The 18,571-nt window shown below is 44.5% G+C and overlaps 1 protein-coding gene across 2 annotated transcripts in view; it reads left to right on the top strand.

Annotated features, from left to right (window-relative positions):
• Window positions 1–18,571, top strand: part of FAT3 (FAT atypical cadherin 3) — a 556,180-nt gene that overhangs the window by 465,011 nt on the left and 72,598 nt on the right. For both annotated transcript variants that reach the window (XM_047753634.1, XM_047753635.1), the window contains exons 10-12: window positions 3,402–3,598; window positions 4,637–4,790; window positions 6,997–7,230. In XM_047753634.1, the coding sequence (XP_047609590.1) occupies window positions 3,402–3,598; window positions 4,637–4,790; window positions 6,997–7,230 (585 nt within the window). The remainder of the gene's footprint in view (window positions 1–3,401; window positions 3,599–4,636; window positions 4,791–6,996; window positions 7,231–18,571) is intronic.

The raw sequence follows: 18,571 nt of genomic DNA on the forward strand, positions 1-18,571 counted from the left end.
TCCCTGGTGGCCTAGTGGTTAAGGATTGGTGTTGTCACTGCTGTGGCTCGGGTTCAATCCCTGGCCTGGGGAACTTCTGCATGCTACAGGCATGGACAAAAAACAAAAAACAAAAAAAAAAAAGTCCAGCCACATATCTCCGTTGAAGAAATGAAAGCAAAAGCTCTTTTGATGAGAGTGGGTGTTTTTAAGTAGGTATGTATCTTTTTCCCACTTTACATAGTGGTTAGAAAAATAAACTCACAACTTTCTCCTGGTAGTAAAAACTCAGATGCACACAGACCCACAGACACACACACACACACACACACACACACACACACACACACACACACACACGTATACAAATTAGAGGGCATGATAACTGAAAGTCAAAGGGTATGTCTTCTGACATACAGTTTTCTTGGATCCCTTTTCTGTCTTTCCGGATAATAAAGAACCGTTCGATGGGAAAGCTGAGATAGACAAATAAGATCACCCAGAGTGCACAAAAAATGCCACCATTGCTCTGAGAACAGAGGCTCTCATGTCAGAGAGAAGAGATGTTGTTGATCAGGGGTCACATTCGGGGGTGACTGGCCTTAAACTGCAAAGAGGAGAGGGTTGGTGGTGTGGGAGCAATCTTCCTAAATACCATTTGGGGGGGGGCGCTGGTTAAAGCTAATATTTTGATGTTGTGACATTCAAAGGCAGAACATAAGCAAAGTGCCAGAAGATTTTAAAGAACCCATCAATACTTGTAGTCAGGTGACTTCCCTTTAGAAAAACTACATTATTCAAAGTGAAAAATGAATTAATTAGAATGCCCTCAGGACACAGAATCTGCTTAAGTACGTTAGTAGGAAAGTTAATTAATCACTACAGAATAAGCTCCGAGGGAGCGCGTGTGTCATTGTTTGGGAGCGCCACACCTCCCTTCCGCAGTGCTCTTCATTTTCTTCATGGAACTGTTTCCTTGATGTTGTTTTCTGTTTAAAGGTCTTAATGCATTTATGCTTTATCTGATAACTTCGTGGTTTTGTGGGTTTTTTTTTTTTTTTTAACTAAAGCATATATGTCTGCTGTAAAGACATGAGCGATATAGTGGTAAGGAAACAAAGGTGAGGAAAGCATCCTTTTGATTAATTTGCATTCAGTTTCAGACCAAATGCTTCTTAGGCATCCTCAGGGATGCTCTTCTATGGGAAAGAACTGTTAAGTACTCAGCTTTGATTATTGATACGTTGTCTCTGAATTTTCCGTGGATGGTTTAAGGGACCAGCTCATCGACTTCACTAAAGTAATGAAAACAGAGTAGTTTCAAGCTACCGTTGCTATTAGCTGGGCCAACCACCAACTGATTTTAATTAGATTTAACTTTTGCTCTTGATGTTACACAACTTGGCTTGGCTGCCACAGATTAACAAAGGACCATTAGTCATTTTAGTTAACAAAAAGCAGTGTGTGCCTGCACTGAAAGCATTTAATAGAGAGGCTACATTTGCGCCTGCTGGAATAATATTCGGCTGAAGCATAATTGAATCCCAGCCAGTGGGGGAGGAAAGCCATATCACCAGGAGGACCCCCTGCCTCAGCAGAGCATGTTTCTCAATCTCCATGCTATCGGCACTTGGGGCTGGATAAGTCTCTCTTGTGGGCGGTCGTTCTTTGCTGGAGGTGGTGTTGTAGGATATTACCAGCATCTCTGGCTTCTATCCAATAGATTCCAGCATCACCATCACCCCTGTTCTGACATTCAGAAATGTCTCCAGCATTGAGAAAGGTCCCGGGGCATTGGATCGGGGAGGCGGGGATGGGGGGGGGCGGGGGGGTGGGTAGTCCCTCTCAGTTGAGAACCACTGCCCTCCAGGAATGTGCAGCCCTCACCTTTTCTGCACTGTCTCCTCAATATGGTCCATTTATCCCACGCTTGCCCCACATGGCTGAGCCCCTGGACTGCCCCGCCCCCATGCCTTATAACCCAGAGTGCAATCTGGCACTCAGACCACTGATGCTCATGTATCCCCTCCAACAGGACCTTGGCCTTTGCCCTCTATTCTTTTAAAGACTTCGTTGTAGGAGTTCCCTTCGTGGCTCAGCTGTTAACAAATCTGGACTAGCATCCATGAGGATTCGGGTTCGATCCCTGGCCTCACTCAATGGGTTAAGGATCTGGCGTTGCCGTGAGCTGTGTTGTAGGTCGCAGACGTGGCTCAGACCCAGCGTTGCTGTGGATGTGGTGTAGGCCAGCAACTGTAGCTCCAATTCGACCCCTAGCCTAGGAACCTCCATATGCCATGGATGTGGCCCTAAAAAAAAAAAAGAAAAGACTTCGTTGTAATGAGATGGCTCCCCTTTTCGATGAAGTAGTGGCCACTAGGCAGTAGGCTTTCCATGTTTATTTATTGTCAGTCTTTCCCAGCAGAAAGTAAACTCCACCAGAAGAGTGGGGATTTTTGTTAGTTTTGTCCACTGCTCTCATTCCACAGCCTGGCACAGTGCCTGGCCCAGAGCAGGTGACAAATACATGTTGATTGCCCAGACAAACAAAAGGGCAATGATCCAGTTGGATCCCTGGCTTCTTGCCAGATGTCTTGACCAGTCTTCCTCCACGTTGGAAGTGACATCATTCCCTCTTCAGGTTTGGAGGGTCAAGGTAATTTTCTTCTTTCTGCCTCCAAGCTGCTCTTGTCTCCGTATAATTCAGTGATGTGGGCAAGAAATACAACTGGAACCACTTTCAGTGTTTTAGCCTCATAAAAATCGGTTCCACTCCAGCACTTCTACTTTTCTTCCACATTCACCAGCTTCGGATCTGATAAATTTGATCTAATTGCAGTGGTGATCTTTGAGCGGCTCCTCAAATGACCCCTCCTTGGGGCCAGTTAATCCTAATGGGTCTTCGTGTGTCACACGAACTTTTCTCCCTCCAGCTCCAGTCCTTATGAGAACCGTGGTATGATAAAGCCTTCATTAGAAGATTCTTTAATAGAACTGACTGCCTTTCCTTGATTGCATAATCAACGGCTAATGAAATTGTCTTGGTAACAAGAGCTATGGTGTATTACATCCTCTCTTGAGACGAAGTGGCAAGACAGTTGTATCATCCGGAGAAGAAGATTGATTGTTCACAGTTTGAATTTGATTGTCCTTAAGGGGAACGAAACAAGACATCATCTCCAGCTTCTCCAAGTGCATTTGCTTCTCTTGGAAAGTTACTGTTTTACTTTCCACACGAGCCAAGCGTATAAAGATCATGCTCGGTTGCAGGAAAAGCCAAAGGAAGTTTGTCCTTTTTTTTTTTTTTTTCCCCAGTCCGGTAAATGATGCAGTCACCTGGATGACTCCACACGGGCCTCTCACTGGAGGTGGAGATCAAAGCTTTTCATTGCACACCTTCAAGAACTCTTTTTTCTCCGCAGGAGGAAACCCCCGAGGAAGGTTTGCCCTGGGCCTGGTGCAGAGCGAGTGGAAGGTCTACGTGAAGAGACCTCTAGACAGAGAAGAACAAGACATGTACTTTCTCAATATCACTGCCACCGATGGGCTCTTTGTCACCCAGGCCATGGTGGAAGTGACAGTCAGTGATGTAAATGACAATAGCCCAGTGTGTGATCAGGTGAGATGTGCAGAAATGTCGGCTCTATGGCTGCTTTGGCCTCTGCCTCTCTAAAATTAAGTCAAAACCCATTTCACTTTTCTTCTTAAGGCCAGGCTACTTTCTACCCTCCTCGCCTTAATTAGTGAGCTCCGACTGGATATAAGGGGGTAGGAGGTGGACTCTAGGATGAAATAGTATAAACATGGAAAAAGCATAGGTAGCACCCTCAGATACCTCCTTCGGCCCACCAAGAGAACAAACAAAAAGTAAAAGCATCTTAAAATTAAATAACCTTTAAGGACTCATAAAGGATGTTGTGATTTTTTTTCTGTCTAAGTCACTGATTTCGTAAAAGGAGAGCAGCCCACTCAAAAGTGTGAAATACCGTTTTGGGTACGTTTCCACAGCTGGTTGGTGGCGATGTTGGTAAGGAAGCTGGGTCTTCGGGCTCCTCATGAAGTGGCCTTTCCGCCACAGTTCAAAGCAGGACAGCCAAGGCAAGGCGCCAGTCCTGGATTTGATTTCCTTTCTTACTGAAATTAAACCATTTAATTTAGATGACATTTAAAGGACATCTAGCATGTCCTTACCGTGTAGACCAAGAGACAATGTCGGTGTTCTGTAGCTTAGGAAAGTGTTGCAAGTAGATTTAGTCTCTGAGGCTAATGTTAGGAGAGGCTCTTCAAAATGTTGAAGGGTCCCAAGGACTCAGTGGCGCTTGAGTGAGAAGAGAGGCCTGATCAATACGAGATTCGAGCCACTGTTCCACGGGAGCATGGACTTTGGTCTGTTTTCTTCTCTATTGTACTCCTAGCACCTCAGCAGGACTTGGCACATAGGAGGTGCTCAGTCAGTATTTGTTGAATGAATGAGCATGGATGGGACCAGGCAAGAGATAGTCTATGTTTCATCATATCATGCTAGTTGATTCTGTAGTCAAGGAACAACATAGCTGAAGATATATCACATGAATGCGTTGTTAAAGAAGTCATTTGGAATGCTACATTACCCCATGCATACTAATGACTTAATTGCCTTTCTTTAACCTCTGCCTAGGTGGCATATACAGCATCATTTCCTGAAGACATTCCATCAAACAAAATCATCCTGAAGGTCAGTGCCAAGGATGCTGATATTGGATCCAATGGAGATATACGATACTCACTCTATGGATCTGGCAACAATGAATTTTTCCTAGATCCAGAAAGTGGTAAGGCAAAATTTATTCCTTGGGTACATGCCATTGTTAATCTATGAGAGAAATGAACTTCTCATGTGATCTTATCACTAAGGGGTAGTTAGTATACAAAAGCCCTGATAGGCTGCTCTGCCATCTTGGATTCTAAGGCAATACTAGTGGCACCTGATGTCTGGCCGACACAAGCTTCATTTGGCTTATGAAACGGGCTTTAACTTTACCTACATTTTTTAGCACCGAGTAATTGATTGGATGTGTTTATTTGCTTCTCCTCTTCCTCACATCCATGAGTTAAAGCAGCTGCCCCGTAAGGGTATAAATGGAGTTATATCACAAACGCATCTTTCCATGCAAACCAGACAGCAGTGCATAATAAGGAGAGTTTTGCCCAGTTGGAATCCCTTTCAAGTCCCTTCCTGATGCTTATTAACACACTTGTCTGGTTTTTAGTTAACATTCCTGTCTAGTTTCTCAGAAGCGATGAGCTCTTAGATTTGCTTACATGTTGAGGTAAAATTTGCAAGGTGAAAGGTTATGTACAGTAAAGGCAGATGCCTGAATTGAAGGCCAAAGCCAGCAGAAGGTTTCAGTTGTGTGTACTGGATGGTCCATCCCTTGACAAGTTTTAAAGGAACTGAAAAAGATTGAATAGTTTGCGTATTTCCAGTGTTGGTCCTAAAGAACAATAACTCCCTACCGAGTCTCCAGAAGGTATTAGTTTTTTCCTGAGCCGCCTTCTCTGTCAGCTGTATCCACTGAGAGATGCTTAGCTACATAGCCATATGCTACTTAGCTATAGAGGCCTGGCAATTTTTTAATTCAATAGCTAACATTTATTGAGTGACCCCTAGACCTAAAAGTACATTATGAGATATTTGGGATCGACTCCAAGATGAACAGAACAATCATGCCCAAAGAATATTGTACCCCAGTGGAGAAGACAGAGCAGTAAGTCAGTAAGGATAATAACAGAAATAACAACAATAATAATGAAAGGCAGAATGCCATGAGTGCCCAGGAGAGCTCTATCTGGGCACAGAAGAGGAAGTAGCTAATATTCTGATGAGAGGGAAGAGGAAACTATTTTAAAAGGAGCTGGCAGTTGAACTGAGCCAGGATTCTGGTAGCTAAAGCAGGACACTGCCGGCCTCGGAGGCAGCATGGACAGATGACGCCACATCCAGGGAATGCCATGGCCAACACCGTCACTGGTCGGAGGAGCCACAGAGTAGCTTGGGAGAAAAGTGTTGGGAAAAATAACTTTAGCCTAGATCTTGGAGAGTCTTGAATGCCCAACTGAAAAACCACTGGAGGAGATGTGGTATGTGCATGGAACAGCTTTGTAAGTACCTCTGGCTCTGTCCCAATTACATCCACTAATTTTATTAAGAGTATGTAATACAATTTCATGAGCCCTACTTTTCACCAAACAGCATTTATTTAGGTCTGTTGTTATGCTTATTGCCATTATTTATTGAAATTTAAATAAAAACAACAACAAAAATCTCCATAGGGCCCGACCCCCAGTTATAGCTACCCCAGTGGCTCAAACGCAGACATAACCTCTCTCCATCCACTTTGGTTGCCAAAGAGCTGCTGTTCCAAGCTTCTCAAATATTCCCCCACTGGACCTCTCCTCCAGCAACCACAGGCCCTTCCACTGTCTAGCAGGCGGCATTCCTCTGGGACAGTAGGACTCCTTTACAACCTCTTTCTGATAAAGCCAGCCTGATCTGACTGTTTGTTTTCCTTTAAAAGATGTTAAGTATCTGCCAGCAGAGAGATGGCCCCTTCTGGGTCTACAGATCATTGACCTGATTGAGCATCAGAGAGCTAAGGATCCTGGTCCATTCTCCGTGCTTTTTCTGGAGATAGAGCAGAAATCCAGAAACATGGCTAATCTCCAGAGCAGGTCTTGAGAGATATAAAGAGGTATGGAGTTTCTCCATGCTGCCAAAAGAAGGAATTCCTGATACAAGAGGCTTCACAGTGGGATTAATTCACCCAAAGGTCATGCAGTGAGCTCTTTGTTGCATCTAGAATCCCATAAATTTCCCCCCGGTGCTTGAAGAAATTGAACTTGCTCTATTTTCCGAAATATGAGGCCCTTGAACCAAATGTCAGAGGTCCTTCCTGGACTGGGGATTTTGTATGTAATTGATTCTCTGCTCTTCAGAGAAAGACAGTTTTTGAAAGGCCAGACCATTTATTTTCACAGGTGAGTTAAAAACCTTGGCACGGTTGGACCGGGAGAGGATCCCCGTGTACAACCTCGTCGCCAGGGCCACGGACGGGGGCGGCAGGTTCTGCCAATCCGATATCCGTCTGATCCTGGAGGACGTGAACGACAACCCCCCGGTGTTTTCTTCCGACCACTATAACGCCTGTGTCTATGAGAACACAGCCACCAAGGCTCTGCTGACCAGAGTTCAAGCGATGGATCCCGACGTTGGTAAGTCTCTTGCCCCTATGGGATGCCTCCCGACGACACATCTTCAGATGCCACCTTTGGTTTCCTCAGCCTGCCTCGGCTGCTTACCATGAGATAAGTACGGGAAAGCTCATTTCGGCTCTCCTGCTGAAGCACTTCACACACACACACGCGAGAACTCTGCGAGGTATCTTCCCTCCTCCTTCCAGGGTTTGAAGAAGCGAGATGATGAATTCCTTTACCTTTTCACAAAGAGTTGGGGGTTTGCATTTTTTAACCTTTAGAATAAAAATAATAGCTTTCTTACTTGCCCAATCCTCCAGAACATAGTTAAAATGCTGTGTTGTGTGGCAGGGAGAATTCATTTCCATTTCTATAAAGAATTGCATCACATGCTTCAGCTGAAATATGACAATCTCGATTTATGGTAGTGCCCCATAGTGCAAAGACCAATTACGAAATGTGCTGCCAGCTCAATGTGGATTTTTTTTAAACTGCCATTTTCCAAAGCATTTTGGTCGTATAAACTGACAGGACTAGGGAGGGTGGGGGTGGAAGGGATAAGAAGGAATTGGAATTGAAAGTTGCTAATAAAGTTTCTGTTCAGATCCACTTTACATAATGAGATGGTGAGTTAGAAAAGACTGGAGTTAATTGCTAGGTAGTTCTTCTGAGAATGCATAAGTTATTGAGGTGACTGCATGATGGAATGTAAATACGAAAGGGCATATAGACAGCCTCTTGGTTGTGCATTTTAAGAGCCGTAAATCAGAGGACTGGGGAATGATGGGGTGTGTCCATTATGCTAAACAAGCCTTTATATAATGCAGTGTCTTATTGCTTAATTCTGAATTGAAAGAAAAATTATTGAACTAATGGAAAAGTAAATACATGATAATTAGTTGAAAACAAACGTGGAGCCCGAGGTCTCTGCATATTTCCCCTTAGAGAAATTAGTGGCTACACTGTGAATTATTGTTCTTACCTCATTAGCATAATTTTCGAGGCTGAGAACCAACTCTTTAAAAGGCTGCCTATTATAAAGCTTGATTAAAAAAAATGATTAACTGGAAAAGACACTTTTATTTATAATTATATTATTTTATTAATATAATTACCCTTTTTTAAGGGGGGATTGAAAAACATTCTCTGGACTCTTGTTCCAGACTTTTTTGGGGAAAAGAGGACAGAAATCATGCACATGAATCAGTAATAATTTAAATCTGACTTTTGAAATGGCTATAAATGATATTTTAAGGTTTAAATTTTTTAAAATTTTTTTGTCTTTTTTTTTTTTTGTCTTTCTAGGGCCACATCCGCAGCATATGGAGGTTCCCAGGCTAGAGATCTAGTTGGAGCTACAGCTGCCAGCCTACACCACAGCCACAGCAACGCAGGATCCGACCCACGTCTGCGACCTACACCACAGCTCACGGCAACACCGAAACTTAACCCACTGAGCAGCGCCAGGGATTGGTTCCTAGTCAGATTCGTTAACCACTGAGCCACAACGGGAACTCCAAGGTTTAAAATTTTTAATTCAAATTAAATTAACATTTCACTTTTTAAAAATTGGAATTTCTCTAGTCGCCTCCTTGTAAAGGGATGGGGTGTGCTCTGTCTCTTGGAGACTGAGGATAGAAGGAGTGGGGTCAATGGACACGATGCTTCAGGCAGTGGAGGGTGGGAAGATGTTACCGACTCACAGAGGCGCTGGAACCCACATTCTCCCAAGTCCCCAGGACCTTGCAGTTCTCTCTGTCCTCACTTCTGAGTCAGCTGTCCAGGTTGGGAGTTGGAGAAAAAGGGATGATTAGACCCTGGGCATTAGCAGGGCAGAGATGAAGACGCCTTTAAAAGACCAAACCCACGGAGTTCCCCTGGTGGCTCAGTAGGCTACGGAATCCTTAGTATCCATGAGGGGGCGGGTCCAATCCCTGATCTTGTGAGTTAAGGATCCTGAGGTGCCCTGAGCTGTGGTGTAGGTTGCAGACTTGCCTCGGATCCTTGTTGCTGTGTCTGTGGGGGTAGGCCAGCAGCCGAAGCTCCAATTCAATCCCGAGCCTAGGAACTTCCATATGCTGGACCTGAGGCCCTAAAAAGCAAAAAAATAAATAAAAATTTGAAAATAAAGACCAACCCCAGGAGTTCCTGCTATGGCACCATGGTGTTGCTACAGCTGTGGCTTAGGTAGAAACTTCGGCTCAAATCTGACCCCCGGCCTGGGAACTCCACTTGCCACAGGACAGCCAAAAAGAAAAAGAAAAAAAAAAAAAAGAAAGAAAGAAAAGAAAAGAAAAGAAAAGAAAAAAAAGACCAAAGCCAGAATAATGACCCTACTAGCACCAGCACCTCCCTCTGCTCATTTGGACTAATTAATTTCCAGCTTACATTCTGTGCTTCCGACAGACACGGAACTTATGAGTGCTGCTTATATAACATGTATCCACCTCAGGAAAACTCCAGCATAAGACACCAGGTTCTGGGTCATTTTCTCAGTTTTTGTAGGACTCATTTAGCTTTAAAAAAATGAGAGACCTGAGATGGCTGGGGAAGAACAATGAACACTTCTAAAGAGGCAGGCTGAGCGCCTCCTGTATCCAGGCACCAGGCGGAGGAGGTGGCTGCGAAGGTCTTGGCCAGAGCCTGATTCCAGCAGCCTGGGTGCATGTCTGAGCTGTGGTCAAACCCACATTCTCCCAAGTCCCCAGGGCTCAAGGACTGGGGGCTCACGCCCTTCTCCTCAGCAGCCTGCTTTGAGCACGTTCGCTCTCAAGAGTGCCCATTTCTTAGTCTTCTAGAAGGGAGCACAGTGGAGCAGGAGCTGCTTGCTGCAAAGACCAGGTTGTAGGGGTGGGCAATTCATCTGGGGGCCAAACTCAAATTCACCTGGCCTAAAATCGAGTTCATATAGGAATCGTTAAGACTGAATCCAGCCCTCTAGTGACTTTAGCTTGGCTCATATACAGTGTTCCAAAAAGTTGGCATCAATTGTCAGTAAAAGCCAGGAGATGTTTATTTGAAATTTGAATTTCTGGCATTTTCTAAAAACAGTGTTCAGAAGACACAGCAATTCCAGGCTCACTGTCCCACCGTGGTGGGAACCTAATGGCAGCTGCCTCCACGATATGGGGCCCTTCTCACCCTCCCAGTCCGCAGCCGTGTCACTCGCTTACGTTACCACCTGGCCTCATGAGCCCCTTCTCTAAAGTGACAAGGAAATATCTCATTTTGTAAGGACGTTTAATTTTGAAATAATCATAGGTCCACAGGAAGTTGCAAGAAAACGTGCAGAAGCTGGCATGTACCTTTAACCTAGCACTTTTTCCCATCTTACATAACTATAGTATGCTCAGATTTGGGCATGGGGTGTGTGTGTGTGTGTGTGTGTGTGTGTGTGTGTGTGTGTGTGTGTGTGTGCATGCAGTTTTATCACCTGTGCAGCTTCATGTAACCACTTGCTAGTCATTCACCCACCTGAGGCCCCTTGATAACCACACCCACTTCCTCCGGCTCATCCTTCCCAGTCCCTAAGCCCTGTCAACCACTAATCTCCGTATCTATAATTGTGTTATTTCAGAAATGTTATTTAAATGGAATCATGTAGTTTGTAACCTTTTGAAATTGGCTTTTTTCACAGCATCGTTCCCTTGAGAGCCATGCAAGTTGTCTAATTGGTTTTTTCCTCTAGTGAAGAACATTGGCTCTGTTTGTATAAATGACACAGCTCTTTGCTTCATGAAACTTCTTTTGTTAGGCATATTCCTTTACCTAAAGTTACACATGATTTCATCAGCATTTGGCCACAGTATGTACTGTCACCATAAATTGCAGAGAAAAGACAAAGATGTATTGAGCTGAAATCTGATCCCATCGCTTCATGAATTCAAACTCCTGCAGTGACTTGCTAACATTTCATATCCTGGCTTTCGAATTTTGAAAAATAGTGTTGCTTTTAGCCAAACAATTCGTTCCTATGCCAAATTCATTATTTATAATGAACCAATGCTAATGTTAGAATAACTGCCTAGGTCAGGAAAAAAATCAAAACAGAGGAAGACCGGATCACTGAAGTACCCATTTTATGAGTTCTAAGAAGTAGCATGGCAGCTGTCTAGATTTTAACATTAAATCCTTAGTTTTCCTGTCAACTGGAAACATGCTCAATCCAATGAACTAATGGCATGACTTTATGACCTCACATTTATAAAAATTTAATCCTTTCAGTAAAGACGAGGAGATCTTTTGTCGCACTACCTCTTTGGGGTTAGTATTTTACTGATTCGTCTACCTCTGAAGGTAGGAGTTATATACAGGTTTGAGGGCTTCAAAGCTAGCAAGGGGGATGTGTGGTGAGGAAGATCGGAGCTAAAATCTGCGACTATTTTAGGCAAAGTGACATGATAATAAAATGTCAACTTGCACTGGAAAATGAGCCAGAGCCCATGATTTATTGAGAGGCCAATGTCCAGATATTCAAGAAGCAAGAGGACACCGTTTTCCTCTTGTGCATCAGGGACATAAAGCCAGGAAAAGTTCTCATGAGCGATGCTCTTCTTTCCTGTAAAATATTCCTGCAAGGTTTAAAACTTCTTTCAGGCATTCCAGAGAAAGTTGGCGCCTCATAACACCTATCAGTCAGTCTCCAACATCCAGGGAACAGCCAGGGAGCAGGCGTAGAGGAGCAACCACGGGAGGAAATGTGCAGTGACAGCTCTGGGGTCTGATGTGATGGTGAAGGGCATGAATCAGGAGCACACTGACCTTGAAGACAAGGCAGAGCACCCAGAATGAATGGGATTTCAACAGAGGGAGGAAGACATTCAGGAAGACAGGGGCCAGAAGGATGAAGTCGCAGTGCTGGGAAAGTGTGGATCCACCTAAATGGTTGGGAGACTGTCACGTCGTCCAGAAAGGAGAGAAAGAGCGGTGGGGTGAGAGGAGGCATGTGGACGCGACTGTGGTGGTTTGCTGAGGCTGGAAAGGGTGCACTTTAATTGGTGAAAAAGAGGAGTTCCTGTCGTGACTCATCAGTTGACCAGCCCGACTAATACCTATGAGGATGCGGATTTGATCAGTGAGTTAAGAATCCAGTGTTGCTGTGAGCTCTGGTGTAGGTCACACATGGCTCAGATCCCATGTTGCTGTGACTGTGGTGTAGCCCGGCAGCTGTAGCTCCAATTTGACTCTTAGCCTGGAAACCTCCATAATGCCATGGGTATGGCCCTAAAAAGACCAAAGACCAAAAAGAACAAGAACAAGAACCCCTGCACCCTTGGGAGGGAAGAAATTCATCAGTTCTGGGTTTTGGAAATATTATTCTGAAAGGCACCTCTAACAGAGGCGTTATTAGGAAAGCTTCTAGAAGACTCTTAAGATCCCAGGGGCCAAAATGCAAGTAGTAGCTTCGAGATGGAAAAGGAAGGGGCAGATGAGAGAGAGATTTTGCCTGTGGAATCTGTCGATTTTGACAACAGACGGGATTGAAAGCAAAATGGACAGGCTGGACAGGAATTCAGACTCGGACACCAGGTGAAGGTAGAGCCTGAACAGAAAGAGCATAGGTGGCCTAAAGCAGGACCTGGTGTAGGAAGATGAAGCATTGGAGACACATGGGGAATGAAAGGATAGTCCTTCAGAAAAAAGTCAGGAATAAAGAGAACAAATTTGCTAATCATAACAGAGTAGGGAGGTTTTGCCTTCGAGGGGTTTACAGTCTTTGTGGGAAGCAGGCAAGCACGAATCCAAAGACAAATATAGTAAGAACATCTATAAAAGTAGTTTTTGTCAGGATTCCTCAGACAGCACGTAGAAAATGCTAGCAGAGGCCCTTGTGGGAACATGAAGGCATGAGCAATGAATTTGCCAACAGGACAACTCAAGAAGGATTCATAAAGTAGTATGAGCCTCTGAGTTGGGTTTTAAGGGTTGGGGCTTGAACTTGGATAGGCAAGAAGAGGGGAAAGATCCAGCAGTGAGAGAGGGAGGAAGGGGGAGAGAGAGAGGAACGGAGAGGGGGGAAGAGAGAGAGGAATGAGTGTCGAGGATCTCAGTAGCCAAAATAGGCTTGACTGAGATAATTTTGAGAAACTCTCAGTGTCTTAGCGCAGCAAAGGTTCACTCTTGCCTCTGTGAGGTGCAGGTCTGTATGGGTCCATTCAGAAGCCTTCCAAGAACCGCACAAGTGAACTTGAAAGTGCACCCCAAACCCGCCTCCTTTGGGGCCTTCAGATGAAACTGCAGCCCTGCCCAACAGCATGACCCAAATGTCACGAGAAACCCTGAGCCACAGCCAGCCAGCTAAGCCATGCCTGGATTCCTGCCCCCCAGAAACCCTGGGATACGAAATATTTGTTGTTTTCTGCTGCTAAATCCTGGGGTAATTTGGCATGGAGCGATGGAGAGCTAATACACTGTGCAAGTTGATGAACCTCCTGAATTCTCCCCACGTATCCTTAAGAATTCCCCACCATCGTCATTATCCTTCCACGGGCTTCCCCCTGAGGGAAGAAGGGCTCACTTGGGTCAGTGGCAATCAAAACAGGGCCTTCCCTCCAGGAGGGGCTACTCAGCCAAGCTGGGAACGTGGCTGCTGTGAGGTGGGCAAAATGTGTGATAACATGTCACCTGTCGGCTGCTCTTTGCTGCTGTTAGGATTCCTAGTGCTCCCTGGGGCACTAGGCCCATTCCCTCTGTGAATCAAAGCCTCCAAAGATCTTGGTATGGGAGGTCCTATTGTAACTCAGTAGCTTAAGAACCACTGAGGGTTCGATTCCTGGCCTTGCTGAATGGGTTAAGAATCTGGTGTCACTGCAATTTATGGTGTAGGTTGCTGATGTGGCTTGGATCAGATGTTGCCATGGCTGTGGTACAGGCAGGCTGGCAGCTGCAGCTCTAATTTGACCCCTAGCGTGGAAACTTCCATATGCGGCAGGTGTAGCCCTAAAAAGAAAAAATTAGAAAAGGAAAGAATCCTGCCACCAACAGTGCACTGCTCTTTTCTGTTCTCTAGTCATTTCTACCAGAATGTCTCAAAAATGGATTCAATTCTGATGTCAGCCTTGCTGCTCTTAAGTACCGTGTATATTCTGTGTCTTTCCTAGCACCTTAGAAATTGTAACTTCTAAGCTGCATTGGTCCGTGATTTAATGTGGTTTTTTCCCTTCCCCAAAGCTGTGTTATTTTCTGAAGTATTAAATCTTTGAAGGCAGCTGAGAGACTATTAAAATGTCCATAAAAACTAAATAATTCCCCTAAAGACAGAGACATGAGCCATTCTCTGGAGCACATATGGCCAAAGCTCTTTGTTGTAGGTATCAAGAAAAGATCATCCTTGGAGTTCCTGTCGTGGCTCAGTGGTTAACAAATCTGAATAGGAACCATGAGGTTGTAGGTCCAATCCCTGGCCTCGCTCAGTGGGTTAAGGATCCCACGTTGCTGTGGCTCTGGCGTAGGCTGGGGGCTACAGCTCCGATTAGACCTCTAGCCTGGGAACCTCCATATGCCATGGGTGCAGCCCTAGAAAAGACTAAAAAAAAAAAAAAAAGAAAAGATCATCCTAGGAGTTCCCTTGTGGCTCAGCAGGCTAAGGACCTGGCATTGTCACTTCTGTGGTTATAGCTGGTTACAGCTATGGTACAGGTTCAATCCCTGGCCTGGGAATTTTGCATGCTGAGGGCACGGCCAAAAAAAAGAAAAAAAGAAAGAAAGAAAAAAAAAGATAATCTTGTACTTATATTACATGTATAATCTTGCCACAGCTAGAACAGATCTTGACACTCCTGCCCGCAGATAGAGAAACTGAGGTTCAAAAACGCTTGGTATCCTTTCCCAAGGCATCTGTAAAATGGGTAGTGGTTGGAGTAAAGGGGCCCCATACACCCCCCCCCAAAATTCTTTATTATCATCAGGACATCTTCTGCTGTATGTTCAGCTATATGACAGAGGTGACAGCCCATCACCTCTGGGTCACACTGTCCTGTCGCTTTGGGAAGCGACATCACACAGTGCCTTTGGGATGAGACCCGAATTAAATATCCGAGCGCCAACCCTTCCTGACTGCTTGGCCTTCAGTAAGTTCCCAGGCCCTCTGAACCCCTCTTCCTCTCTGGAAATATGAGATACTAAATGACTTTCTCTCCAGACAGTGAGCTCTTAGAGGGCCGGCTACCAGCCTCTTTACCTCTGTGTCACCGGCACTGGCTCAGCGCCAGCCACCTGGTATGTGCTCCATACATATCTACTGAACTTGGCATGTCTGCCAAGTTGTTGAGAGAACCAAGTTAGCCATTCCACCTGAATCCCTAATGTCACATCCAGAATATATATGAATTCCTTCCTCGGGTTTTCGCCCACACAGCCTGAGCTCCCTTGCATAGGAATCTTCAGAGACTGAAAGCCCCCTCTTCAGTTCCAATGGAGAGAATACCCCTGTCACACAGGGCTTAATTTAGGAATACAGAGTGACCTCCCCTATGCCCAAGAAAATAGGATGCCTTCAGTTGACTGGGACCTTAGGAATGTGCCCCCTCTGAAATCCAGGATCCAGCAGCAGAAATAAAATAATGCACAAAAATCAGACAAGCTGGTTGTCAGTCCTGGCTGTGCATCAGAATCCCCTTGGGAGCGTTTAAAAATAAACATACAGGCCAGGGCTCCATCTCCAAGATCTGATTCAGAAAGTCTAGGATAGGGCTGGACAGGACATATATTTTATTTCTATAGTTGACTGTGAAACCCTGCCTGGTTTAGGATATTTTTTCAGTGGATGCCTGTAAGTTATTATTATTAGTCTTTTTAAAATCTAGTTTCCTCTCAGCAGGGTGTCAAAACACTCACTAGGTGTCAGATGAAATAGCAGATTCCTTTCAGAAGGGGTATCTTAGTGAAGAGTTTCAACTGCCTCTCATGGGCAGGGAACCCCGCTTTCTAACAGTTGATGCCAGTGATGGAGTCCCATGAGTTCACCTGTTCACACGCTGCCTGGTCCAGCGATGCCCCAGGTTGGTAACAGGCTTCGGAGCTGCTCAGTGGGATTAATCCTGATGCAACACACAACAACGCACGGGGCGAGTTTAAGGGAGTGCTAGCGTGTCTGGGGAAATTTCCACCTCCCCCTGAGCATTTTGTGCCCATTCCAAGGACCCCAGCTTCGGCCTGGTGCCTCTGCAGGGTACATTGAGGCTCAGTGGAATGTGCTTATCAGCTTAGCTGCAGGATGCGTGCTATCATCTCACCTCGTGAAGCCTCCTTGGCAGATACAATTATGTTGTCCATCATCCGTGAGGCGCTTTGGGAATAACTTCTCCCATATTATACCGCGCTTCCCGCCCACATGCCCTCTCCATCTCACTCTGTCCGATCTTCCTTCTTCTCTCTGCCAATTTATCCACTAACGTATGCCCAGTGTGTCACTTACTCTAGCTTTAATTGTTGATAGCAGCTCTGGTAATTTGCTAGTGGCTCCAAAAACAGCTTCAGCAGCTGCCGTTCTAAACTTACAACGTGACACCACTGAACCCTTAACCCTTCTCTGAGCACACCTTGCAATTATTTTTGTCTTAAATTCACGTATGCTCACATCACCCCAAATGCCCTTCCTGTCAGTTTCCCACTTTGTACTCCTGACAACTGCTGTCTTGCCTCCATGGCTCAGTTCAGCTGTTTCCTTCTTTGGGAAACGTCCCTTGGACCCCGCCTCCCCCCAACAATCAACTGTGCACATGTTTGTCTCCTGAGAAATAGGAAACCTTTGAAGGTCAAGAGGCTGTGACCCTCTTCTTTGCATCCCCAGTGCCTGCCACACAGAGGAAGTCCTGTGAATATTTATTGAGTGGATGAATGAATGGAGCCAATGGTCATAGTCCGTGACCCACACAGGAAGCATTTTTTAGTGTTATCATTGAGTAGCCGTTCACCATAGAAGTCTTGGGCACCAATAGGGATGGAGTTTCCAGTAATTGGTTGATGGATTAATTTACTTATATTTGACTATCCCAAGCCTAGCAAAGTGTCAAGCCATAGATGCTTCAAAGGATTTCTACCCAATGAGTTCCAGCTTTTTCGAGACTGCAGTGCACCCGGCCACAGGGCCAGGTTTATTGGTGTGCAGCCTTTGCAATTGTAGGGGGTTTCCTGCTTAGAAGGGCCCCATGTTGGTTTAATGCTCTACAGTGGCTGCATTGAACTTCTTAACATTTTTAATTGAAATATAGCTGATTTACAATATTGCATTAGTTTCAAGTGTATATAGTGATCCAGTTTTATAAGGTGACTCAGTTTTATATATATATTTTTTCTTTTTCAGATTCTTTTCCATTATAGATTATTACAAGATTTGAGTATGGTTCACTGTGTTATATAATAGTTCCTTGTTGGTTATGTCTTTTATATACAGTAGTGCATACATGTTAATCCCATACTCCTAATTTATCCGTTCTTCCTTCCCCCTTTGGTAACCTTAAGCTTGTTTTCTGTGTCTGCAAGTCTGTTTCTGTTTTCTTAACATCTTTTAAACAAGGGCTCTTGCATTTTTATGTTCTGTGGGACCTCGCATCGTGTTGCCTGTCCTACCCAGTAGAGCTAGTGCCAGCCCAACTGATGAGGCCAAAAAAGTTTATGGCACAGTCAGGATCTCCCTGACTTTGCACTGACGCCCTCTGTCTTTTTTTTTTTTTTTCCCTACTATTCAAAGCACCAAGGTACTCCCGACCCCCAGAGTTGGTATTTTGCCGGTGGGAATGTGCCAGAGTTAGTTATCACCCAATGAAAAACTTTTAAAAGGCGCTTAAAACAGACATAATTAGAGAGCCTATTTAAAAGTCATTTCTGACTTCAGAAGGAATTGCAAGTCCCTGGACCTCATCATGGCAACTTTCTCTTTCATTTCCTACCATCTGAAGCCATATTTTTAAAGACAAAAGAGAGAGATTGATTTGAGTTCTCTCACTGTCATGGGATTTTATTTGCCTCCCACAGAGAATGAGAGAATTTTAGGCTTGCGATTTTCTTCTACTGCTTAAGTGTGAAAAAAATAGTTTTTAAAATGTATCCTTTATAATGAGAACTTTGGCCAAAAAGTGATTTTCTAAGTCAAGTTGGTGTCCCTCTGACACAAACTAAAAGAAGAAATGGAAATATCCAGAAAAAAAAAAGCCCTTATACAATACACAAATATCCCTTTCTACAATTATTTCAATGTAGTATGTATGTCAAGAATTAAACTGGCCTGGAAAATTACCTGACATTAGACTGCTCTCCAGGATTGATAATAAAGAATTATTTTCTATGTATGTGAGTTTATAATAGTCCTTTTATTTATTACAAACATGTTCTGTGTCCACTTTTTGCCACAGGATAGGCA

Source organism: Phacochoerus africanus, chromosome 11, assembly GCF_016906955.1.
Source record: "Phacochoerus africanus isolate WHEZ1 chromosome 11, ROS_Pafr_v1, whole genome shotgun sequence".
Lineage (NCBI taxonomy): Eukaryota > Metazoa > Chordata > Mammalia > Artiodactyla > Suidae > Phacochoerus > Phacochoerus africanus.